Source organism: Eucalyptus grandis, chromosome 10, assembly GCF_016545825.1.
Source record: "Eucalyptus grandis isolate ANBG69807.140 chromosome 10, ASM1654582v1, whole genome shotgun sequence".
Classification (NCBI taxonomy): domain Eukaryota; kingdom Viridiplantae; phylum Streptophyta; class Magnoliopsida; order Myrtales; family Myrtaceae; genus Eucalyptus; species Eucalyptus grandis.
Genome location: NC_052621.1, coordinates 2,403,757 through 2,425,264, shown reverse-complemented (window position 1 = coordinate 2,425,264; position 21,508 = coordinate 2,403,757). Strand labels below are relative to the sequence as shown.

At 37.1% G+C, this 21,508-nt stretch overlaps 1 protein-coding gene across 4 annotated transcripts; it reads left to right on the top strand.

The window, feature by feature from the left end:
* The first annotated feature begins 2,380 nt into the window (after positions 1 to 2,380).
* On the top strand, positions 2,381 to 19,558 carry LOC104421064 (disease resistance protein RUN1-like). Of its 4 annotated transcripts, none has more exons than XM_018864053.2 (9): positions 2,381 to 2,885; positions 3,022 to 3,678; positions 6,589 to 7,672; positions 12,159 to 12,434; positions 12,532 to 15,509; positions 17,066 to 17,449; positions 17,543 to 17,586; positions 18,664 to 18,916; positions 18,993 to 19,558. In XM_018864053.2, the coding sequence occupies exons 2-5, from the start codon at positions 3,101 to 3,103 to the stop codon at positions 15,076 to 15,078; spliced, it is 4,485 nt and encodes a 1,494-aa protein (XP_018719598.2). In that variant the 5' UTR covers positions 2,381 to 2,885; positions 3,022 to 3,100; the 3' UTR covers positions 15,079 to 15,509; positions 17,066 to 17,449; positions 17,543 to 17,586; positions 18,664 to 18,916; positions 18,993 to 19,558. The 4 variants fall into 4 exon arrangements, with proteins under 4 accessions (XP_018719598.2, XP_039159644.1, XP_010031197.2 ...); XM_039303710.1 differs by having other exon boundaries at positions 18,577 to 18,916; XM_010032895.3 differs by having other exon boundaries at positions 17,543 to 18,916; positions 19,180 to 19,558.
* Positions 19,559 to 21,508: the final 1,950 nt, after the last annotated feature.

The following is a 21,508-nucleotide window of genomic DNA, read 5'->3' as shown; positions in this document are numbered from 1 at the left end:
GTCCAAGCTATTAAAGGAACGTGTTGATAGCCCATCAATCATGTTCGCCCATACAATCGGGATCTCGGTTTCCATAAGCGAGAACCTTCCAATAATATTTAGGCAATCACCGGATCTTCAATTTATCGAGTCAATCTTCGATCAATCAAAGGACTCGTTATGTCTTTTCCAGCCACAAGATCTTCTCCAGTTGATAAGGTTAAATCCTCAACGGAACATCCAGATTCGGATAACCTTTCTACAACGGACAGAGGCGTCAATGAGGATAGACTTTGAGTCTTGAGTCCGCGTGTCAGGAGGTTTTCGACTTTAAAGCGAGTGCAAGCCTTCGACTAGACCGAGAAACGTTTTGTCAACTTCAAAACACTTCAAGAAGATTTCTCCAACAGGAGCAAGAGAGAGAATGTGAGCATGATGAACTCCTAGAGCCTTGTCCCATATCAAGTAGAAGATAAAATTAACAAATAAGTTTTCTAAGAGTTTCCGTGGTCTCTTGGCCACATAAGAGGTTGTTACCTCAATTGCAATAAATTTCATATATAATATTCATATATTATATGTGTTTATATAAATTATATATAAAAAAATTTGGTTTGGTCCGGTCGGTCCGATTGGTTCGGTTTCCACCTTGGGACCGGGAACTGGACCAACCGGCCGTTGATTCCAATATTAGGAACCGGGAACTAGACCGCCGACTGTGGGAACCGCCCAAAACCGGCCGGTCCGGTCCAGTCCCAGTTCGAGCAGTTTCCGTTGCACACCCCTATCTTATATATGATTCTCTACAAATTTGTACATCTTTGTGCATTGCAAAAACTATTGACCTCGCATTTTCATTTTTGATTTGCCAAGCAAATTACTGACTCCTCAATCCTAATGCTTGTACATAATTAACTATTTTGACCCCTTGTTCCAGAGTAGATTAATCCCTGGACTAGCTAGTTCCGGGTGCAAAAGCAACAATTTTTTTTTTGGTATGAAAATTTCACAGATGGCTTACTTGCAATGGGCAAACTACTTTCGAGTGGCTCTCCATGGAATCTCACTTGTGCTCGTTCCCTCTCGCTGGCAAGAACGTTATCGAGGTTGGCTCCGGGGCCAACCATGTTGTCCTCACCAACATTCCGTGCTGATCCTCCTAGGGCCTGAGGAGGAACTTAGAAGCAAATGACGTGAGGGAATGAGCAAAGGTGAGGGAGTCAGGAAGGCCTCACAAGATCGGAGAGAGAGAGACCATCCCCTCTCTATTAGGCGTGATCAGTTCTAGTGTGGGTAGGTTTCAGAGCAAGAACCTGGAACCTACTATGATATAACCGGTTCTCAATTTTTTACCTTAGAACCTATCCTATTTACCTGAAATCAGTTTTGGAACCTATCTTGTTTTTCTAGTTTGGTTCCAAGGTTTACTTGAGAACCTGTTTTATTTTTTTGTTCCTATTTTAGTTTGTTTTTTACAACAAAATCATATGAGGTTATGAGTAACAAAATGATTCAAAGTAAAAGATGAACAACAAATAACCTAATTTGTCAAAAAAATAATAATCCATAAGATGAATACGTAATCACGTACTATTATAAATAATAAAAAGTTCAACTACGTAACTTAAAACGTAAATTATAAAACTCCATTTCCCAATTATCCATAAAAATTCAGGAGAAGAGGAAAAACTAGCGAAGAGTTTTGAGAAAAGACATAACGAATGAGCGTTGAGATTAGAATTTAGGGAAAAAGAAGTTAAGATTTTGGCTTTTTAATTTATAAAACTAATTCAAAAATTAATTCTAAAATAGGGCGGTTCGGTCCGGTTTTTAGATGAGTATTTACTCGGAACTTGTTTCCAGAGTGGTTCTAACAAGAATCGATTTCCGAACTTATTTTTCAGATAATCCAATCTAATTTATGAGTATAACTGATTTGATTGCACACCTCAGTCTTCTACCTTAGCTAATAATGAAGTTACGAATTGGGGAAGAGCAAACGAGAATGCCAACAAGTTCCCCTGACATGTCAAGTCGTGATTCGCTCTTCCTCTCGTGCTTTTTGGCGGGCACTCGTGGGGAGCACTGAACTTACCATCGCGTCTGAAAATTGTTCTTCTTTTTGAGAATAAAAGAGGGGAGAGAATCGAGACACCCAAAAACGCGTCTGAGAGGAAAGGGGTCACCATCGCTGGTGCGGTACCAAAGGAGTGGGAAAACGATAAAGAGAGAGGGAAAGTTAGTGAGATCCACGAGGGACAGAAGGAAAAGGAGAGGAAAGCAGAAGAAAAAGAGGGGACACCGCTTTTGACTAAATGAAAAGTAGGCGAATAACGCCAAAAGGGGTGGGCCGTGGTAGGGCGTGATGAAAATACTATAATTAAAGAGTGTCCTAGGCAAAATGACTGAGCGCAATTTTTCCCGTACGCACTTCACAAGCATGAATTGAAACTCTCTCTCCCCTCTTCTCTCTGCGGTTCACTCACGGACAACGGCTCTCTGCCCGAGTTCAAGAAAAGCTTTTCTGCAGAAACGACGTGGAAACCAGGAGACCCTTTGGAATCTTTCGGCTCGTGAGTTGAAAAGCACCCGCCCCCCCGCCTCCTGCTTCTTCTGATATCCGTTTCCTTCTGAGTTTCTCATTATCTTTCTCCGCACGAGAGGCCCACGAGAGAGCGGCGGAGGCATTTGGATGAGCACCCGAGGAGCAGAGCGGAGCGGAGCTTTTTGGGAGAGGCCGGCGGTTTGCTTCCCCACAACTCCTCCTCGAATTTGATTTAGGTTTTGCTTCTGGACCGGTTCCCGTCACGCGAGACCGGACTAGATAGATATTGAACCGGACCGATTTCCATCGGGAACCACCCAGAACCGGACAGTTCGACCCCGAGACCGGTGCTCGGCCATATGTGAGTTTTATTTATTCTTTTGTCATTGCTTCTGCATTAACTACAAAGCGCGTGGTGTCAGCCAACTACTAAATTATATCTAGCTTGACGAGTTTGACTGATTCGTGTTTGCCAACTGCGTTTCCGTATAACCTAGGAGGCATCTTGGTTTGCTCCGCCGTCAGGCTTGAAAGGAGAAAAAAAAAAACTAGGGGCAGAATCAGAGTCAAGAAGACATGCATCTTCCCATTAAGAAACGCAGAATCAGTGTGGCTGATAGTTCGTGGACTGAGCTGACACAAACTCATTCCGGTGGATTTAGTTCACCTCCAACAGAAACTACGAATGATGTACCTAGTTTGCCGATTGGAAACTGTTACGAGGTGTTCTTGAGCTTTGAAGGTCTAGATACTCGAAAAGGATTTGCCGATCAGCTCTACACCGGGCTCGTTGATGCCGGAATTCATGCTTTCAGAGCCGATAACATGCTCCGCCAAGGTGAGGAGCTCGGCCCAGATCTTTTGGCAGCCATAAAAAATAGTAAGATCCTGATCCCCATTCTCTCCGAGAATTACGGTTCGAGCACATGGTGCCTTGATGAGCTGGTTCAAATGATGGAGTGCAAGAATAATGGCATGGAGCACACAGTGTTGCCTGTATTCTATAAAGTGGAGCCGGCTCATGTGAAACATCAAATCGGGAGTTTTGGAGATGTATTCCATACGCTTGAGAGGCGTTTCGATCCAGTGATTTTAGAGAAATGGAAACAAGCACTCATTGAAGTTAGTTCCTTCAAAGGACCCGAAGTCAACGGGTAAAATTTCTTACCGAAACATTCTCTACCTTCTTTTAACTGGTTGTTTTGATTCCTAACTGCTTCTTCTTCTTTTTATATCTTTCAAATGGAAAAAAATAGTATGATTCTGCTATGAATGAATTCTGAAGTTAATTCTTTTTTCCAGAATTAACCAATCTAATTATAGATTTGATTGTTAATTATCCCATTCAAGATTTTCTGAATGAACTTTTATATCCGAAGATTCCTTTTTTCATGTTTATAGTATAAGCTTCCTTAATCTTCATTACAATTTTTTTTACATCACAGATTTATATGTGATTAAGAGTACAGTTAAGTGGTGTTTCCTATTCAAAGTTCTTTACAGTTAACATCATATACCGTGCATGTTATTGTCGAAGCCGTAATTCTTTATCTTCCCAAGTCACATTCATTATGGCCTATTTGGTTCAGCTTTGGGAATGGGCATTGGGAGTCCCTTGGCCAAATGTAAATGCGTTTGGTTCGATTTTTTGGGCAACTTTGGCAAGATGCAATTGCATCTCCAAATGACTCTAAGAGCCCTTAGTTCAAAGTAGGTCCGAAAGTCCTTTGGGAACTTGCATTTTCAGAATGCAAGTTCCAATTACTGTTCACTTCGTGGTTACTCTTCATCTGCGAGGAAAACCACCGCACAGAGGCCGACGACCACCGGCCTAGGGGTTGCTCGCGTCGGCGACGTGCTGGCGACCGCCGCCTAAGGGTCGCCCAACCTTGGCAACCGTCGCCGAACCTCAGGCGACGTTTGGGTCGCACGACTCAGGCAACTGGTGGCCTGAATCGCGCGACCCAGCGGCGTGTCGGAGGTTGGGTGACCTCGGCGATGGTCACTGTGGTCGAGTGACCATCCGGGGGCCGAGATCGGCCATTCGACCACCAGATCGCGGCGGTTCGGTGGGCAAAAAAAAAAAAAAATACAAATATTTTTTTTTTTTTTTAATTTAATAAAAGTTATTTACAAATGCAAATTTTACTAAACGGTATTTTGGCCAAAATTATATCTCAATGCAAATTTTACTAAACGATATTTACATTTCGGAAAATCCCATTTATCCAAAGGTATTTGCATTTTTGTAAATGCATTTCCCAAAAGCTGAACCAAATGGGCCCTATATCTTTAATGTAGTTAAGTAGTAGCTATTAAAATTTCGTAAAAAAAAAAAAAAAAAAAAATCCTTTTGTTATATATGGTGATGATATATATATATTTTGGTCGGTTCTACTTACATGCCTACTCTACACTTACTCGACTTTTGCCCGCCTCTTGTAGGGGCGTGGGAGTCGAAAACCCACTCCCGCCTGTATCTTTAATGTCATTAAGTAGTAGCTATTAAAATTTTGTAAAAAAAAAAAAAAAAAAAAAATCCTTTTATTATATATGGTGATGGATATATATATATATATATTTTTTTTTTGTCACCCTACTCTATGCCTACTCTACACTCACTCTCAGACTTTTGCTCTGTCTCTTACAGGGCGTGGGAGTCGAAACCCACTCTTGAAACTTACTCGTCCCCACCCCATCTCCCCCCTTCCATGTTGGAAGGGTGGCCATTGGGGCGAATCCCAGTGGTTTATGGTGATGGTATATATATACAACGGAAATGGATCATCTTTATTAGGTGTTTTTTAAACAATTTTCAATGCATTTTTATGTCTTCTACACAATTTCTATTTTGTGCACTTGCATAATTCAAAGCAATTATCTTATTTTGGGGTAAAATTATTCTTCTACTTTCAATAATTGTCAGAATAATTAAAATTAGGATGATCGGTTTTCGATCCGGTCCATAACCTAGGAATTGGAAATGAGATTGGGAGGACCGGTTCCCAATTTTTGAGATCAGAAATCGTACCAGACAGTCTTGGGATCGGGAACTAGACTGGACCGCCGATCCCATGGAATTGATCACTTAACGAAAAAAATCTAAAAATTTAGAAAATACTAAAAGTTATTATTTTAAGGTTTATTGCTATATTTAAGAAATCAATAAATATATTTAAAAAAAAAAAAAGAAGAGTGTGTCCAATCTATCGATTTAGTCCAGTTCGAATACCCCCGGCTGGACTGTAACGGACCGAAAATCGCCAGTTCCATTTTTATGGAACTGGGAACCGGACCAATGCCAGGGATTGGACCAAACTGGCCAATCCAGTCCAATTCAGGCAGTTCTTGATTTGGGCGGTCCGACATGCTCACCCCTAATTAAAATAATGAAAAATAGATACTTAAAAGAAAATAAAGTACAACCTTTTATCCTCCCTTGACGCGTTGAAAATTGGTAAGAACACGAATCAGAATGATACTAAATTCACAGCACAAGTGGAAACTTGCAAGCATGTAAAATTGCACAAATAAGGTGAAATCCCCTTAATTGCATTCTGATAGTTCACATTATAGCACTCTAAAGTATTCGGGTAGTTCACAGTATAGCACTCTGAACGACTTCCTAGATTGGCGTTATAGGACCTAAGTTCCTTTTGCGTCAAAAGTTACGACCCGTTTATCGATTGATGGTTGAACTTTCATATTGGGCTGGCTTATTGTATTTTTTCTCATTCAGATGCTCTAGAAATTTTTCGAAGACACGCCCATGTCATCCCTAATGTCTTTAATAAAAAGCACTTTTAATGAGCGACACCCTCAAGTTTCTTCTAGCTCAGTAAATTATGTTAAGAGTAATGATAAAATGGGGCTCGCTATGTGAAGCGACCATCAGCATTTCCCATTTCGGTCTCAGCAAATAAAAAATATATATGGAGGTGTGGCAAAAACGATTCTCAAAGTTTTTCTATTTAACCCTAGATATATTTATTTCGTTCTTCTCATTAGATAAACTATGTAAGATTATTGTTGCTGCCTATATGAAATCTTCTCACATATGCCAGGTATGAAGAAAAGTTGGTGAAATCAATTATTCAGAAAGTGTTGGGAGAGCTGAAGAAAAAGTTTGAGTTGGTTATTCCTGAGTATTTGGTCGGAATTGATAGTCATGTGGAGAAGGTTATGAAATTTGTGGATAATAATTCTCGTGCCACCCTATTTATCGGCATCCATGGAATAGGAGGCATTGGTAAGACGGCTTTTGCTAAAACCATCTACACCAAGCTCTCAAATCAATTTGAGTATTGTAGCTTCATTCCTGATGTTAGGGAATCTTGTAAGCATATTGGTCTTGCTTACTTGCAAAATCAATTAATTTTTGATATATTGAAGCAAAAAAATCAAGTTGATAATAAGGACGAAGGGATTAATTTCATCTCATCCAACTTTGGAACTAAGAAAGTCCTTATTCTTATTGATGACGTGGATGATTATGATCAGTTGAAGGCTTTGGTTGGAAATCAAAATTGGTTTTCTTCAGGAAGTAGGATCATTATAACCACCAGAAACAAGAATATTCTTGTCAATGTTGGGGTAGACTACAACCATGAACATCAAGAAATGGATAAGGATAAATCTTTGATTTTGTTTAGTAGGCATGCATTTCGACAAGACTCTCCTCCAAGTGAATTTAACGACCTTACTCATGAAGTTGTATCCACCATTGGAGGGTTGCCCTTATCTCTCGAGGTTTTAGGTTCATTTTTGTGTGGAAAAGAGCCAACACTATGGAAAAGTACAATAAACAAGTTAAGAAAGGTCCCTCGTGAGAAAGTACAAGAAAAGTTAAGGATAACTTATGAAGCTTTAGAGCATGAACAGAAACAAATATTTTTAGATATTGCTTGTTTTCTCAATGGCATTGATTGGAGAATTGCATCCTACATGTGGGATGCCTGTGAGGAGGAAATTGAAGTATTGAGATTTTTGTCATTGATAAAAGTAGGAGATAATCACGAGCTCCTAATGCATGACCACTTGAGAAATCTGGGTAGGGAAATTGTTCGTGAGGAAAACAAAGAGGAGCCTCAGTATCGTAGCAGGTTGTGGGACTCGAAGGATGTCTTGAAAATACTAAGGGGAAATAAGGTAACAATTTCTCTTCTTTTGCTGCCTTAGTTCATGTTCAAATGTTAGAATGATGTTGGCCTCTACTCAATGCTTGCTCAGAGAGCCTTTTTATATAATTGCCCTCGTGTTATTTCATTGATGTGATTTGAAAGTAGAAAGTTGCTCTCTCTTGAATTGCAGCTAATCTAAACTTTTTTTAAACGTGTGCAATTCTCTTTTTTTTTTTTTTTTTTTTTTTTTTTGTGGCTAAAAATCTAATTTCACAATATAAGTATAAAGTGTAAGTAAACAAATTTTTCATTACAAAGTTATCTTAAAAAGTGAGGTTCCTTCAAATTTATTAGGTACTTAATTGGGATACTCTATAGTATAGAGTCTATACTTTGAAAAGTCCCGAATTTCCCTAATTGACGTCCTTGACACATGCAATAAATAGCTTGACTATGCTACTGTAAACCATAACTACTTTGAATATATAAATCATAGAATTCTAATCTCTAGGTTGTAGAATTAATATAATAGGAGTACCCATGCCCCCATTTCTCATAAAACTTAAATCATTAGACCATAATTGAGAATGGAAGGGATACTTATTTTATGTGTTATTATGTTAGGAATTCCTTTTACCAAAATCCACTTCATAGAACAGGAAGATATATAGATATACATAAGATTAAACGCATTCCATGCAATGACCATTCAAAAGAGAAATGTCTTATTTTTTCACAGAGATAAATACTCTAAAATTCTATTTTGTATATAATTAAGTATGTGATTGTATTGTATTCGTGAAGTTAATCATAATTTTGACTCTTTTACTTTGAATCCATCATTTGGTTCGACTCATAGCCGTTACTCAAAAGACTACCACTTATTAGCATTTTCAACGTGCAGCCTAATTATAATCTCAAGAGCCAATTCATACATTAACAAGTTCAAATCCAATGTCTATATATTATGTCTTTCGTATTACATCGTGAAATATACTAAACTAAACCTAAACAAAAATGAATATGCTGTAAATTCTATATCTTAGTAAATTAGTATAGCTAACTTTTACTGCTAAAAAGGTACATTATTTGATGTAATATTTTCACTTTGTTAGCTGGGTTGATTTTGCTTCTTCGTTCATAGTACTGTCATAAGTCAAAATCGAAGTGTTTTTCATAAAACTGACACTCGATCTTCTTTTAAGCTTAATCCTTCATTTAATCAAAATATCTAAAATATATGTTATCTAAAAATACGTTCAACTTCGGTAAAGAAAACGCCTGTGAAGTGCGAAGCCTGGAGAAGAGCACTAGGACGACTTAAAAAATAAACCAGAAATGAAAGACGTTTAAAGCATAATTGAAACACATTCATAAGTCACTCCATGGATATTACTGAGTATACAGCCAAATAAAAAAAGCACAAACTGTTGCACCTAGGACCAAAAGTATACAGCCAGATATTTTTTTTTTTTGTCAGTCCTACTTTATTCCTACTCTATACTCACTCTTAGACTTTTGCCCTGCCTTTTGCAGGGTGTGGGAGTCGAAACCCACTCCTGAAACTTACACGTCCCCACCCCATACCCCCTGAGAAAGTGGGGATTTGAACCCCTCACCTCCCCCTTCCATGTTGGAAGGGTGGCGAGCGCGAATTCCAGGTGGTTACAAGATATTGAAAGCACAACCTTTTGCACATGAGACAAAAATTAAAAAAAATAACTCAAAATTACAAAAAAGAAGGGAAAAATTCTAAATAAGGATATGAAGTGCCATTATTTTATTAAAGAATGGCTTAAAGTAGACATTATTTCAAATAAGAATTCGAAGTGCCCTCATTTTCTCAAATAAATGCGTGAGGTGAATATTGTCTTAAATAAGAGTCTAAAGTGGCCATATCAGTCTCAAAGAATGACCTAAACTCACTTTTGGTGAAGGGCAATCATATTTTTATTTTATTTTATTTTTTCCTTTTTTCTTTCTATTTCTTTTTTTTTTTCCCAAAAACAAACTATTTTGTTTTTTAAAAGGAACACACATGGGAGGGGAGCCTCCCGCATGTATTTTCCATTTTAAAGATTTTCCTTTTTAGATTTTTAATCTAATTTAATTTTAATTTATATTTATATTGTGTTTTGATGAAAATTTTGTTGATCAGTTAGAATTTTTTGCCAATAGGCGAGCCAGCGAGGTTAAGGCCTTGTTTGAAACAATCATAATAACTTCAAACCCTTTTTTGAGACTGATATGACCATTTTATGCCTTTATTTAAAATAAGGTCTACTTCACATCCTTACTTAAGAAAATGAGGGTACTTCATATCCTTATTTGAAATTTTCTCTAAAAAAGACTGGTCTTTTGCATGTTGGGTGAAAATAGGACAACTTCTGAATCTTGTAAGAGAGAAGCTCTTCCACCAAAAAAAAACAGGGAAAGCTCAGTCTTTTAGTTGCGAGACCAAAATGACACCCCTTATAATTTTTGCCTATTCTCACGCCAAATCACCGCACATCATCCTAGCTACATGGCTCATTGTGCTGACACGCACGACGAACCTCGTTCACCATGATCGTAAATAATTTTTTTTTTTTTTTTTTTTTTTTGCCGCATGCTAAAAATTTGATAACAAAGACCATACCTAATTTGTTGATATAGATTATAACTAAAAAAAAAATGACGTAGATGTTTGTGTCGGTTGACGTGGCTCACCGTGCATATTACCACAGAGTGTCATGTAGGGTATCGGTGACAATTTAATGATGATAATGGACAATTTATTTTACGCTTAAAAGGTTGAGCTTTTTTTGGGTACATTCGGAAGGTTGTTATTTTTGTCCTGGATGTGAAAGTTTAGGCTTGTTTTGGAACATTTAAAAGATTGTGTTACTTTTGTCCCAACTACAAAAGGTCGGGCTTGGGATTTGGCCATGAATGTACTCAATCTCTATGGATTGATCATTGAAGATTAAAAAAAGAAATTACACGATTGAATACCAAGAATTTTGATGACAGACAGGATTTCTAGGTACTTGGAGAGGGAATTATGTCAGGAAAATGACTTATAATTTCTCTTGAGGTTGTATCCATTTCTATAATTACTCTACCCTTGGATTCCTTTTAGGTCTTGAGATCTAATTCCTTCTCCACTAATTTTGTGATTTTCCTCTGAGTATCCATGGAATCATATACAACATTGTGAAGCACCATAAGAAGTTTTCTGGTTCGGAGAAACTAACATGGATTTGGAAATACATGAATTTTCTATATTAGTTCTTCTTACGCATAAGTGAATCTTCTTGGTGAAAGCTTGCTGCACATTTGGTTCACAAGAATAACTATCATATTTCTAATCCATTCTGATAAAGTAACTGTGCGTTCATTCGATTAAAAAATAGATTAGAATTAGGTATCCTCTCAAAATATAGCTATTCCTAGGGGCCAAGGAATAGCTATTTTTTGTCGCCAAGAATAGCTTCAATTTTCATAATTCAGAAGTTACTTTCAAATTTTACTAATTAATTAAATTTAAGTCAAATCAAAGTTATTCAATAAGACTGTTTATAATATTTATTATACTTTCATATTTCAATTGATTATAATTGTGATTGATTTATAATATGTCAAGTTGTAATCTATAAGTAAATTATATTTTATGCTAAAATAATAAGTTATAGAGTGCATAAATATAATTAATAGAACTATCTTAGTTACTTATAATTACAAAAGAAATTAATAATATTTTGAGTTACTGTTAATAAAATAATAATCGCATAGGATATTAATATTAACTACTATCACAAGTTTATTTTCTTATAGAGTTTTTTCTCCAATGGAAAAAACAAAATGAGTATTTTTTTTAATATCATAAGTAGCACGGTCAAGTAATTTACATGAGATTTTATACATAAGATAAAACGGAAAAGAAAAGAAGGACTTCATAAGGTTCGATTTTCTTTATTTAAGACAAGTTTGTTTTTCCCAATTGTCAAAATTATTACAATAACCATGTCTCCATGTGATTTAGTTCATTTGGATATCTAATATGAAAATTACAGCTAGAGAAAATATATTTATATTTAAATTGATCGAATTAACTTGATTTTGCACATTGTAATTTAATTAGTTCCGGTGCATAATATGTGCGTCCTAACTAGCATATTAATGAAGACGCATTACAAGAAGGAAGAGGATATACAATTTGCAAAGTTTTGCCTAAAAGTACGTTTACAATATGTATAAGAAACAATAAACCATTATATACAATGCAAGAAAACCAAAAGAAAGGGCACATCATACTTCTTTCTAAGATCCAAGTACTTATGGCCGTAAAGTTGACATCCTTCACTTCCTTAGCCTTTATAAATACTGTTTATTGGCCAAAAAAGAAAATCACATTTTCACTTTGAAAGTCTCTTAAAGACATCGATGCATTTCAATACTGATATGAACAAATGATATTAGATTACTTGAGGTGGATATAAATTGTAATAATGAAAATTGATTCTTATTTATAGGGAACGGCAAAGATAAAAGCTATTTATCTTAGCAAAGGCAGCAATATCCACACAGACAAACAATTCAAGAATTTAATGAGTCTAAGGTTCCTTCATGTGAGTGGGGCGCATTTTAGAGGAGATTTTAAGAACTCAATTGAGGAGTTAAGATGGCTTCGATGGTGGAATTGTCCCTTGAACTTTGAAGCAAAAAATTTTCATGCAAAGGAATTACTTGCACTTGATTTATCTGCAAGTGGGATTTCAAATGAATGGCGAGGATGGAGTTCCATCATGGTAAGATGGAAGTCAAGCTTTGTTTTTTTCTTTGGCTTTCTGTTTGATCCTAATCACTTCAAGCTAATCCTTAGATACTTCTTATATTTTCTACCAGATGGCAAAGAAGCTAAAATATCTTGACCTTACAGATTGTCAATATTTAGAAGGAACTTTCTTCCTCTCGGCTTTTAAGAATTTAGAAGTATTGATCCTCCGAGGTTGTCGGAAACTGGAGCAGATTGACTCTTCAGTTGGAGAGATGAAGGGTCTGGTACGCTTGGACTTGACGGGATGTTGGAGCCTCAAGGAGCTGCCAACAGAAGCAGATAAATTAGAAGCGCTGGAACAACTCCTTCTAAAAGATTGTCGAAACCTTTCCGTAGTACCAGCCAGCATAGGTGCTTTGCAGAATCTAGAAATTCTGAATATTAGTGGCACACGGATAAAAGAATTACCCGATGGTATTAGCAGACTGAGAAAGCTCCGACATTTGGATGCTTCATGGTGCACAAAACCAGAAGGGAAAATGTTAGAATGCATCCATAATCTTTCCTATGATCAATTCTTTCTTTCTCATAGTAAGGAGGAGTTCCCATGGCTGCTTGAGCTTGTATCGCTGCCGGAGCTTCCTTCTAGCTTAACATATTTGAGTGTCACCTGTCAAAATCGCAGATTGCCTTCACTTTCCCACCTAACCCATCTCAAGGAACTGCATCTTCTTGATTGCAAATTTCTCGAGTGCATCATGGAGCATCCATCAACGCTATTGGAGCCTTCAGAATGCTCCCAGATGGATGTTGAAAATTCAGAATTACACAATCCCCTAAACACTCCCTTCAAGCTGGAAATCTTGGTAATCAGTGGCTGTAAGTCCATGGAAACACTGGATGTTTCAAAATTTAATCATCTGAGGACATTATTTGCCCATGATTGCAATGATATACTTGAAGTTTGGGGTCTTGACAAATTAAAATATTTGGAAAGCTTGACCATCGTAAGCTGCGATTTGATTGAAAGGCTGGATCTTCCTAAATCCGAGGGCATGAAGAAATTATATGTTGAAAATTGCAAAAACTTGGTGGAAGTTCAAGGTCTTAATAGGTTGGAGTTCTTGCAAGAGTTGCTTATCTCCCGGTGTGCTTCAATTGAAAGGCTGGATCTTCCAAAATCCAGGGGCATGAAGAAATTATGTGTTCGTTCTTGCGAAAAGTTAGTTGAAATTCAAGGGGTGGAGTTCTTGAAAGAGCTACACATCTATCATTGTGCTTCAATTGAAATGCTTGATCTTTCAAAGTTTGAGGGTCTAAGGATACTTCATGTTGGATGGTGCGAAAAATTAGTTAAAATTCAAAACCTCAATAGGTTGAAGTTTTTGGAAGTGCTGAGTATCTTTAGGTGCGCTTCAATTGAAAGGCTGGATCTTCTAAAGTCCGAGGGCATTAAGAAAATAGATGTTGATGGATGCATAAAATTAGTCAAAATTGAAGGCCTCAATGGGTTGGAGTTCTTGGAAGAGCTAGATATCTCTAGGTGTGCTTTAATTGAAAGGCTGGATCTTACGAAATTCAAGAGTTTGAAGAAATTATGTGCTGAATGGTGCAAAAAGTTAGTCGAAATTCAAGGTCTCGATAGTTTGGAGTTCTTGGAAGAGCTAAGAATCTATGGGTATGCATCAATTGAAAGGCTAGACCTTTCAAAATCCAAAGGTCTAAAGATATTATTTGCTAAATGCTGCGAAAAGTTAGTCGAAATTCAAGGCCTTGATAGGTTAGAGTTCTTGAAAGTGCTAAACATCTCTGGTAGCACTTCAATTGAAGGGTTGAACCTTTTAAAATCTGAGGGTTTGGAGATATTAGATGCTAACAATTGCAAAAGCTTAGCTGAAATTCAAGGTCTCTCTATGTTGAAGTTTTTGGAAGAGTTGAGTATCTCTAATTGCGCATCAATCAAAAGGCTAAATCTTTCAAAATCTGAGGGCCTAAAGAAATTATATGCTGGATGTTGTGAAAAATTAGTTGAAATTCAAGGCCTTGATAGGATGGAGTTTTTGAAAGTGCTGATTGTCTCCGGGTGCACCTCAATTGAAAGATTGAAACTTGCAAAATCCAAGCGTTTGGAGATCTTAGATGCTGAAAATTGCAATAACTTGGTTGAAATTCAAGGCCTTGATAGGTTGGAGTTCTTGGAAGAGTTGAATATCTCTGGATGTGCTTCAATTGAAAGGTTGGACCTTTCCAAATCCGAGGGCCTGAAGATAGTATACGCTCAAAATTGCAAGAACTTAGTCGAAATTCAAGGCCTAGATAGGTTGGAGTTCTTGGAAGAACTAAATATCTCTGGGTGCGCTTCAATTAGAAGGCTGGACCTTTCAAAATCCAAGGGTTTGGAGATATTAGATGCTCAAAATTGCAAAAACTTAGTCAAAATTCTAGGCCACAATAATTTGGATTTCTTAAAAGAGCTAAATATCTCTGAGTGCGTTTCAATTGAAAAGCTAGAAGTTTCAGAATCCGAGGGTCCGAAGATATTAGATGCTCAAAATTGCAAAAACCTAGTTGAAACTCAAGGTCTCAATAGGTTGGAGTCTTTGGATCTAAATATCCCTTGGTGCCCTTCCTTTGGAGGGGCCCTAGAGATTCCCATCGCGCACAACTATTATTGACTGAGGATTGCAAGCCCTTAGCTAAATTCCCTTACTTGTCAAATTTTCATTATTTATGGAAATTATTCCTCTCAAATTGTCATTTGAGGAGTCAACATCTCTAGAACAAATTGCTATCTCAAAATGATCCTCAATTGAGATTTTACCTGATATATCATCAGGTACCAAGTCGATCAGTGTAGTTGGGCAAAATTGCAAGAATCTGACTAAGCTTTGAGGGCTAGGGAAGTTGGAGCAACTAGTGGAATTGAACATTTCCAAATGCAAATCACTCAAAACAATACGGGAATCATTTGGAACGGGACTTTATCAAAGTTACGAGAAAAAGCTATTTGACTCAATCATAGATGAATAGAATTTGGAGAAGACGACGGGGATGAGTCAAAAGAGTTGAGACAACACACATTTCCCAACACAAGTGCATACAGAAGGTAAGCTACCTTTTCTCTTACGAGATATATTGCCAGATTTTCATTTGTATTGCATGTTTGCAATTTCTTTTGGTTCCGTTTGTTTCGTAAAAAATGAATGATTTGAAAAGTATATTCCTGAGCATGATTACTTGTATCGCTTACGAAAATAAATGAAATCATTCATGAAAATATATAGACATAAATTTTGCTGATGATAAAATCATATTTCATTGACTAATTATTGTAAACACTAAAAGTGATCATTTTTTGGAAAATATTTTTCAAATTATTCATTTTCCACAAAACGCAGAGGCTAAGATTTATTACCTTTTCATTTGTATTTCCTGCTGGCAGTGTTATTGTTATCTTACTTAAATTCAAGGAATCCGGGGCATATTCATGGAAGTTTATGTGTGCTTGTGCAAAATGTCTCTATTCATCATGTCGGTAATAAAAATAGATCAAAAGGCCTTCTGAGTGCATCATTTGTCATTAGTCTCCGGGTAAGATTCTTCATCTTATGTGGAAAAATAAAGATTCTCGCGTTTGATTGATTCTGGAATGCTGGAATTACTTAATAAAAATTGATGTATATGGGCATTTGAGGTTAATTGTTTGGGTAGAAAAATGCTAAATGAAGGACCTATTTGGAGGTCCTTTTGATGTGAGGTTTTAGTTTGCTTTGTGCTCACCATGCATGACTGCATGTTTGTAAGGTATGCTTAAGAATGAATTTAAGGTGCAAAAGGAACACGTTGAAAGGGCCTCCCTTAATATGCATATGCTAACTGACTTGGGACCATTTTGTTCGTACCACACATTTTATGTCACAGTATTGTCTGCATTTTACGGTAATCACATTGGTTGAGAAACATAAATGCAAGAACTGACTCGTCTCATATTGGTGTGGTTGTGAATAAACTGGGAAATGAGCCAGAAGCAGAACCATCGCGAATTACTTGGATCAATCGAGAAAATTGCAACTTGAATTTTGCTGACTATCCATGTTCATTTGCTTTGAATCCGGGATATACCTAATCTTGCAAGGCGAAATAGATTATCCCAAAGAATACTTCTTAATGTTTGTAGAGTTAGTAATGTCATCAGTCATTCATTTGAAATTTTGAGTCAAGCAAATAATCAAGATGGAGATATGAACAAGAATGTGTTTTGAAATAATCGACAGCTTTGTGAAATAATCCCTTATGTTATGCGTAAGCTCTTATTGGTGCATTTATCTACTGAAAAGAAAAACACAGGAAGCATTTCCATAAGTTTCCTGAGGAAATTTTCCTCTATCGACATGCCATTTGAAAATTGTCTTGCATTAATTCTGGTATATGAATAACACATATAACAACACATATGCATTCATAAGGAAAAGAATCATACTATATCCCCCAAAAGCAACTTAAGGTGAATTTGCAATATCCCCCAATAACACATTTGGATTGAAAGAGTTCAAAAACAAAATTAAAATTGAGTTTGACTAACTACGATCTGTAAATTTTGGGGTATTAGTAGTAATCTCCTGATGTTAGTTGTTAGATTGATTTCGTTTATTTCACTGGCAGGATTTGGTTATTATTCCGCTGGTTGTGATGTAAATGCTGAAATATCCAAAAGAGCCTTCAAAAGGCACTTCTAAAAGGAAACAGAGTCATCAAAGGATCAGGTGCTCGATGTTTCTTGCGAAAATGCTGACAATGCATCATTGGAACGGTATAGGATGTTCAGCTATTGTCATCCCACATTGCCCTAGTTACGTTCAACAGAAGCATTGCAGAGCCGATATTATTCATTAAGTTCGAGGTTTCTGAAATACTGAAAAGTCTAGCCAATTAGTTTGACATGGTGCCGAATAATGTGGAGGATTGTGTTTCGATTTGGTATCATAATTGGCACCTGCATGGAGGTCTTTGGAAGTCTTTATTCGAGGAGAGTTGTTTGCAATTCAGGTTTGGATCTTCATGCCAAAGTTGAAGTTATTTGTTGCTAGCCTGCTAAACTTTGTTGGGTTAAAAAGGTTCTTACTTTTACTTCTGTCACAGTTGGCTTGCTGCAGTGGGCAGTCTCAGAATCAAAGTTTTGTGAGGTGAGATCTTATTGCAGTTGGTATTGCTGTTAGAACGATAGAGGTAGTTGTTGAAACCCAATATGAAAAAGTTTGTGGTGTGAAGGACAAGCTTACTAGAGTCTAGTGACATGCATTTGAGATTGGGCTCTATTTGGAATATCGAAGCTCGATTGATGTTGCTTTAGCTTGCAACGAAGGATCAGCTCTCATGACGTGATTTCGGGATCCAATCGACAAAACTTATTTTTCAAAAGCAAATGCCTAATAATTTGTAATGTCCCTTATCATTAATTGGAGCAGTCTTCATGTCGTCAGATTGCTTGTCTTCCTAGTTCTAGTCTGATCAGTTTAGTTCGGTGCACTTCCTGTTCTTAGACATTTCTTGGCTTGTCTTGATTCAACGAATTGGCCATGTTTTTTCCTCCTCCTTTTTCCCTTGAAATGTTATTTGTTGAAATTCTGTTAAAGCTTGCATGGTATCGAATTGGATACTTAGTGTACTAACAGTAGCAGGTTTAAAATATTAGTCCACTCATTTGGCGTCAGATAATCATGTGCACCATTTCAGCAGAATGGTAGCACTTAAAGGAGTGAATGCACTTAACGAGAGGATATGGAATGGATAACTAAATTTGATAAACATTTCAAATTTATACGGTGTGTCATAGATTCTTTAAATGCGTTTTCTGCATATTATTTCTTCCACTGTGCGCAAGGGATAAACATCTGTCATGGAGAGTGATCGCCTAACTGCAAAATCAGTTTCAACCAATTTGATTTTGAGAGCTTGAATTGATAACGAAGGTGTCTCGGTTCGGTAAAAAGTAGACTCAACACTTGGGTACTGCTACTGATGCCCACTCTGTCCTGCACCTGTCCAGTTATGATGTTGAACTAGTAGTCCAGTCCAAACTCTTTGGAAATCTTTTCTATTGCCGCGTCTCTACTATAGTACTTCACCATCTGTGAAGCTTGTGCTATGCACGGGAACTGAAGTATCAATTGCAGTTTTTGAGAAACAACTCCTGCTCTCGCGGGGAATGGGACTTTGAGTGTTATTCCATGCTCTCATGCAATCTGTCATTCTATTCAAAGGGGAGACAAAGTCTTCTCCCACTGGTACAGGAAGGATATCTTCTTAAAGGCATACAACCACCATTTGGAAGTAATGAATGGTTATAAACTTTGGCCTTCGATGGAGAACCTTTGGTGGCGCCAAAGGATAAGAAAGGAAGGAGAATCTAAAAATGGATTCAAAGTGTCAAGACAAGGCATAAAAATCATATGCCGTTTGTGATGCAAGCGAGGCCACAACTCAGGAAATTTTCCATCGAAACAAAAGAAAGAGGTAAGGTTTACTCATTCTGTGTTTCTAATCTCTGTTTTTGTCAATGTTTTTTCACTTCATTTTCTTAAATGAATAGGATGAAGAGATGGTCAGACGGAGAAAAGACTAACTTGTCATAGAGATGCATCATAACAAGGCCACCACTCAATTTTTAAGTTACCATGTACTTGAATAATTATAAGTGCATCAGCTTTATGGTAGTAAACGAGTTGTCCTGTAAAGATTTGAAATTTAGCTTGATAGTATGCATTTCTTTCGTCTAGCGGCAAAAGGAAGACGTCATGAAAAAGTAGCACAAGAAATATAAACCAGCTGCGGGGCATTTGAACATTATTGGAAATGTTGGATCAACAAGATCTCCTAGAAAGAGGAAAATCGGCCAGAAGTAGCTTGTTAAAAGAGTTGAAAGACTGATATATTCCAGTACTCTTTGATGATTTAAGATCGAGAGATGGAGTTTGTTTTCCATATTTTCTGCAAATGTTTAAGATGCGGCAAATGATACTATTAAAACCGCAAGCATTCTAAGGCTAGATGTCGTATATTTGGGAGTCTGTCTTTCACCATTTACAGGTATATATATCTATGATCATTACGCTAAGGCTCTGTCCGCAATAACAAGCCAAGCTTTGTTTAGTGGTAGCACATGAATTTTCTTTCCTATCAATTTCGAAATTTTCATTCTAAGAGCATCAACTTTCATTGCAAAACACCTGTAAAATTGGCGATCCTAATCCTCGAACTGTTCAGCAGTTCCAGTCGTGGAACACTGCCCTCATCAAAGTTAAAACCAAAATGGAAATTCAAATACTTGTTTTGATAACTTTTCAAATCGTCTTTGCTTTCAAGCTTATTCATGGATGGGATGCTTTTGGCTGCACTATGATGCGTCCAACGATTAAATAAGAAACAAACGGCAAAGGACCCAAAAATTTAAGATTGACTAGTTGAAGGTAGTTTGCATTGTGAAAGCAATACCTCCTTGTATTTTATAATTCGGAGCTAAAAAATTTAGTTCTTCAATCGATCTTTCGTGAAAAAAGGGGGAAAAAGAAAAACTTAGGAGCCAAAATTGGAGGATGGTCACGTCTGCCGTTGAATCCGAATAGGTTCCACTTTGGAAACTTATCTAAGAACCAAAATGATTTATAAAATTTTGATTAACTGTGGATATGCAAAGGCGCTTTTTAATTCAAGATGCCCATCAAAAAGTGACATTTTGCAATGGATTACCCTTTCACCTTGTTATATTTATCCAAATATTTTTCATGGCATTTTAATGCATGCTTCAAGTTAAAAAGAAGAATGGAATGATTATAATTATGAGCACCGACAGGATACATAAATTAATCAAAAAATCGATTTATATAGTGATACAATAAATTCGAGGATTTCAAAGACTAAACTATTGTGAAGCGCCTTTTACCAAAAAAAACTATTGTGAAGCGCCCATGAGAATTTACCATAATTTTTTTTTTTTTTTTAACTCCAGCATCATTCTTACACTTTTTCTGTTTTCAATTTGAGCATAATTAACAAAAAAAAAAATGGAATTTTTCGATAAGACAACTTGACATGATTACAAGATCAGGAGAAGACACATGAACCAGTTGCCCGCTCTATCTTACTGCGTCCAATTCCATCAGAAATCGTCGGGGGAATGAACACCGTGGAGCTTATTCAAAAGTGCAGACTTCCTTGTCCCGGAAATTCGCCGGGCAACGTAGAATCCAAGCTTCGCGAGACTGAATGATAAACGTATCAAATGATATGTTGTATTCATTTGGAGAGTAGTTCTCAGGTCCATATATGCAGCAATGCATGATCTGTGGAACATACGGTGGTGTAAGTTCCACGTTTTCAGCTCGTTCAAGTAACGTGCTTTCTGACCTTTGCCCTAGATCCTGTTTCTCATGAACTTCGGCACATTGACGACTTTGAGAAATCTCTACTAGAACGGTTCATACTTAAAATAAATGTATGATGCAGACACTGTCGTTTTAGTTTCAATGTATAATTCAGGAATCTCTGCGCTCGTGCTAGGCCTTTTTTTTGTTTTTCTTCATGGTTAAAACTTAAAAGAGGTCTGATCGAGATGGTAGACGATAGCGCAGACTAGAGAGAGACTTTTGAGTCTTGCTGGTTTATCGAGGCTATCTTCCCATGATAGTGCAGACATGAAATGAAACGAGATTTCCATCGCTGATGATTGCTGTTGGAAAAAGATTACAGAAGTGGCACTCGCGATGATTAGAGATAGATCAGTCTGTTCTAAAGCAACTTGTCCGCTAGCGCATCCAACGGTGGAACTTAATTGTTTCGTGAAGCGCAAGTGAAGTGGTTGCTTCCTAAACTGTTCGTATAGGTACAATTCCTTAGATGTGAGGAGCTATGATTCTGTTTAGTGGGGCTTCGACTGCAATTCTAGGCTTTGAAAATGGAACATTCTTCTCTCATTCTGTCCATGCTTCCCTGCAACTCAACCTACGAGCTTGATTCTTGCAGGAAATGTTGGACTAGAATCGTAACAACAATTTGTCTATGTGTTGATTCTTGGATAAAACGAGGAATGTTACGTCAAATTTTGATGGA

Coding starts and splice junctions, on each gene's coding strand:
- LOC104421064 (XM_018864053.2), top strand. CDS start 3,101: ATGCATCTTCCCATTAAGAAACGCAGAATCAGTGTGGCTGATAGTTCG. Junction 3,679..6,588: donor AAAGGACCCGAAGTCAACGG/GTAAAATTTCTT, acceptor CACATATGCCAG/GTATGAAGAAAAGTTGGTGA. Junction 12,435..12,531: donor GAGGATGGAGTTCCATCATG/GTAAGATGGAAG, acceptor ATTTTCTACCAG/ATGGCAAAGAAGCTAAAATA.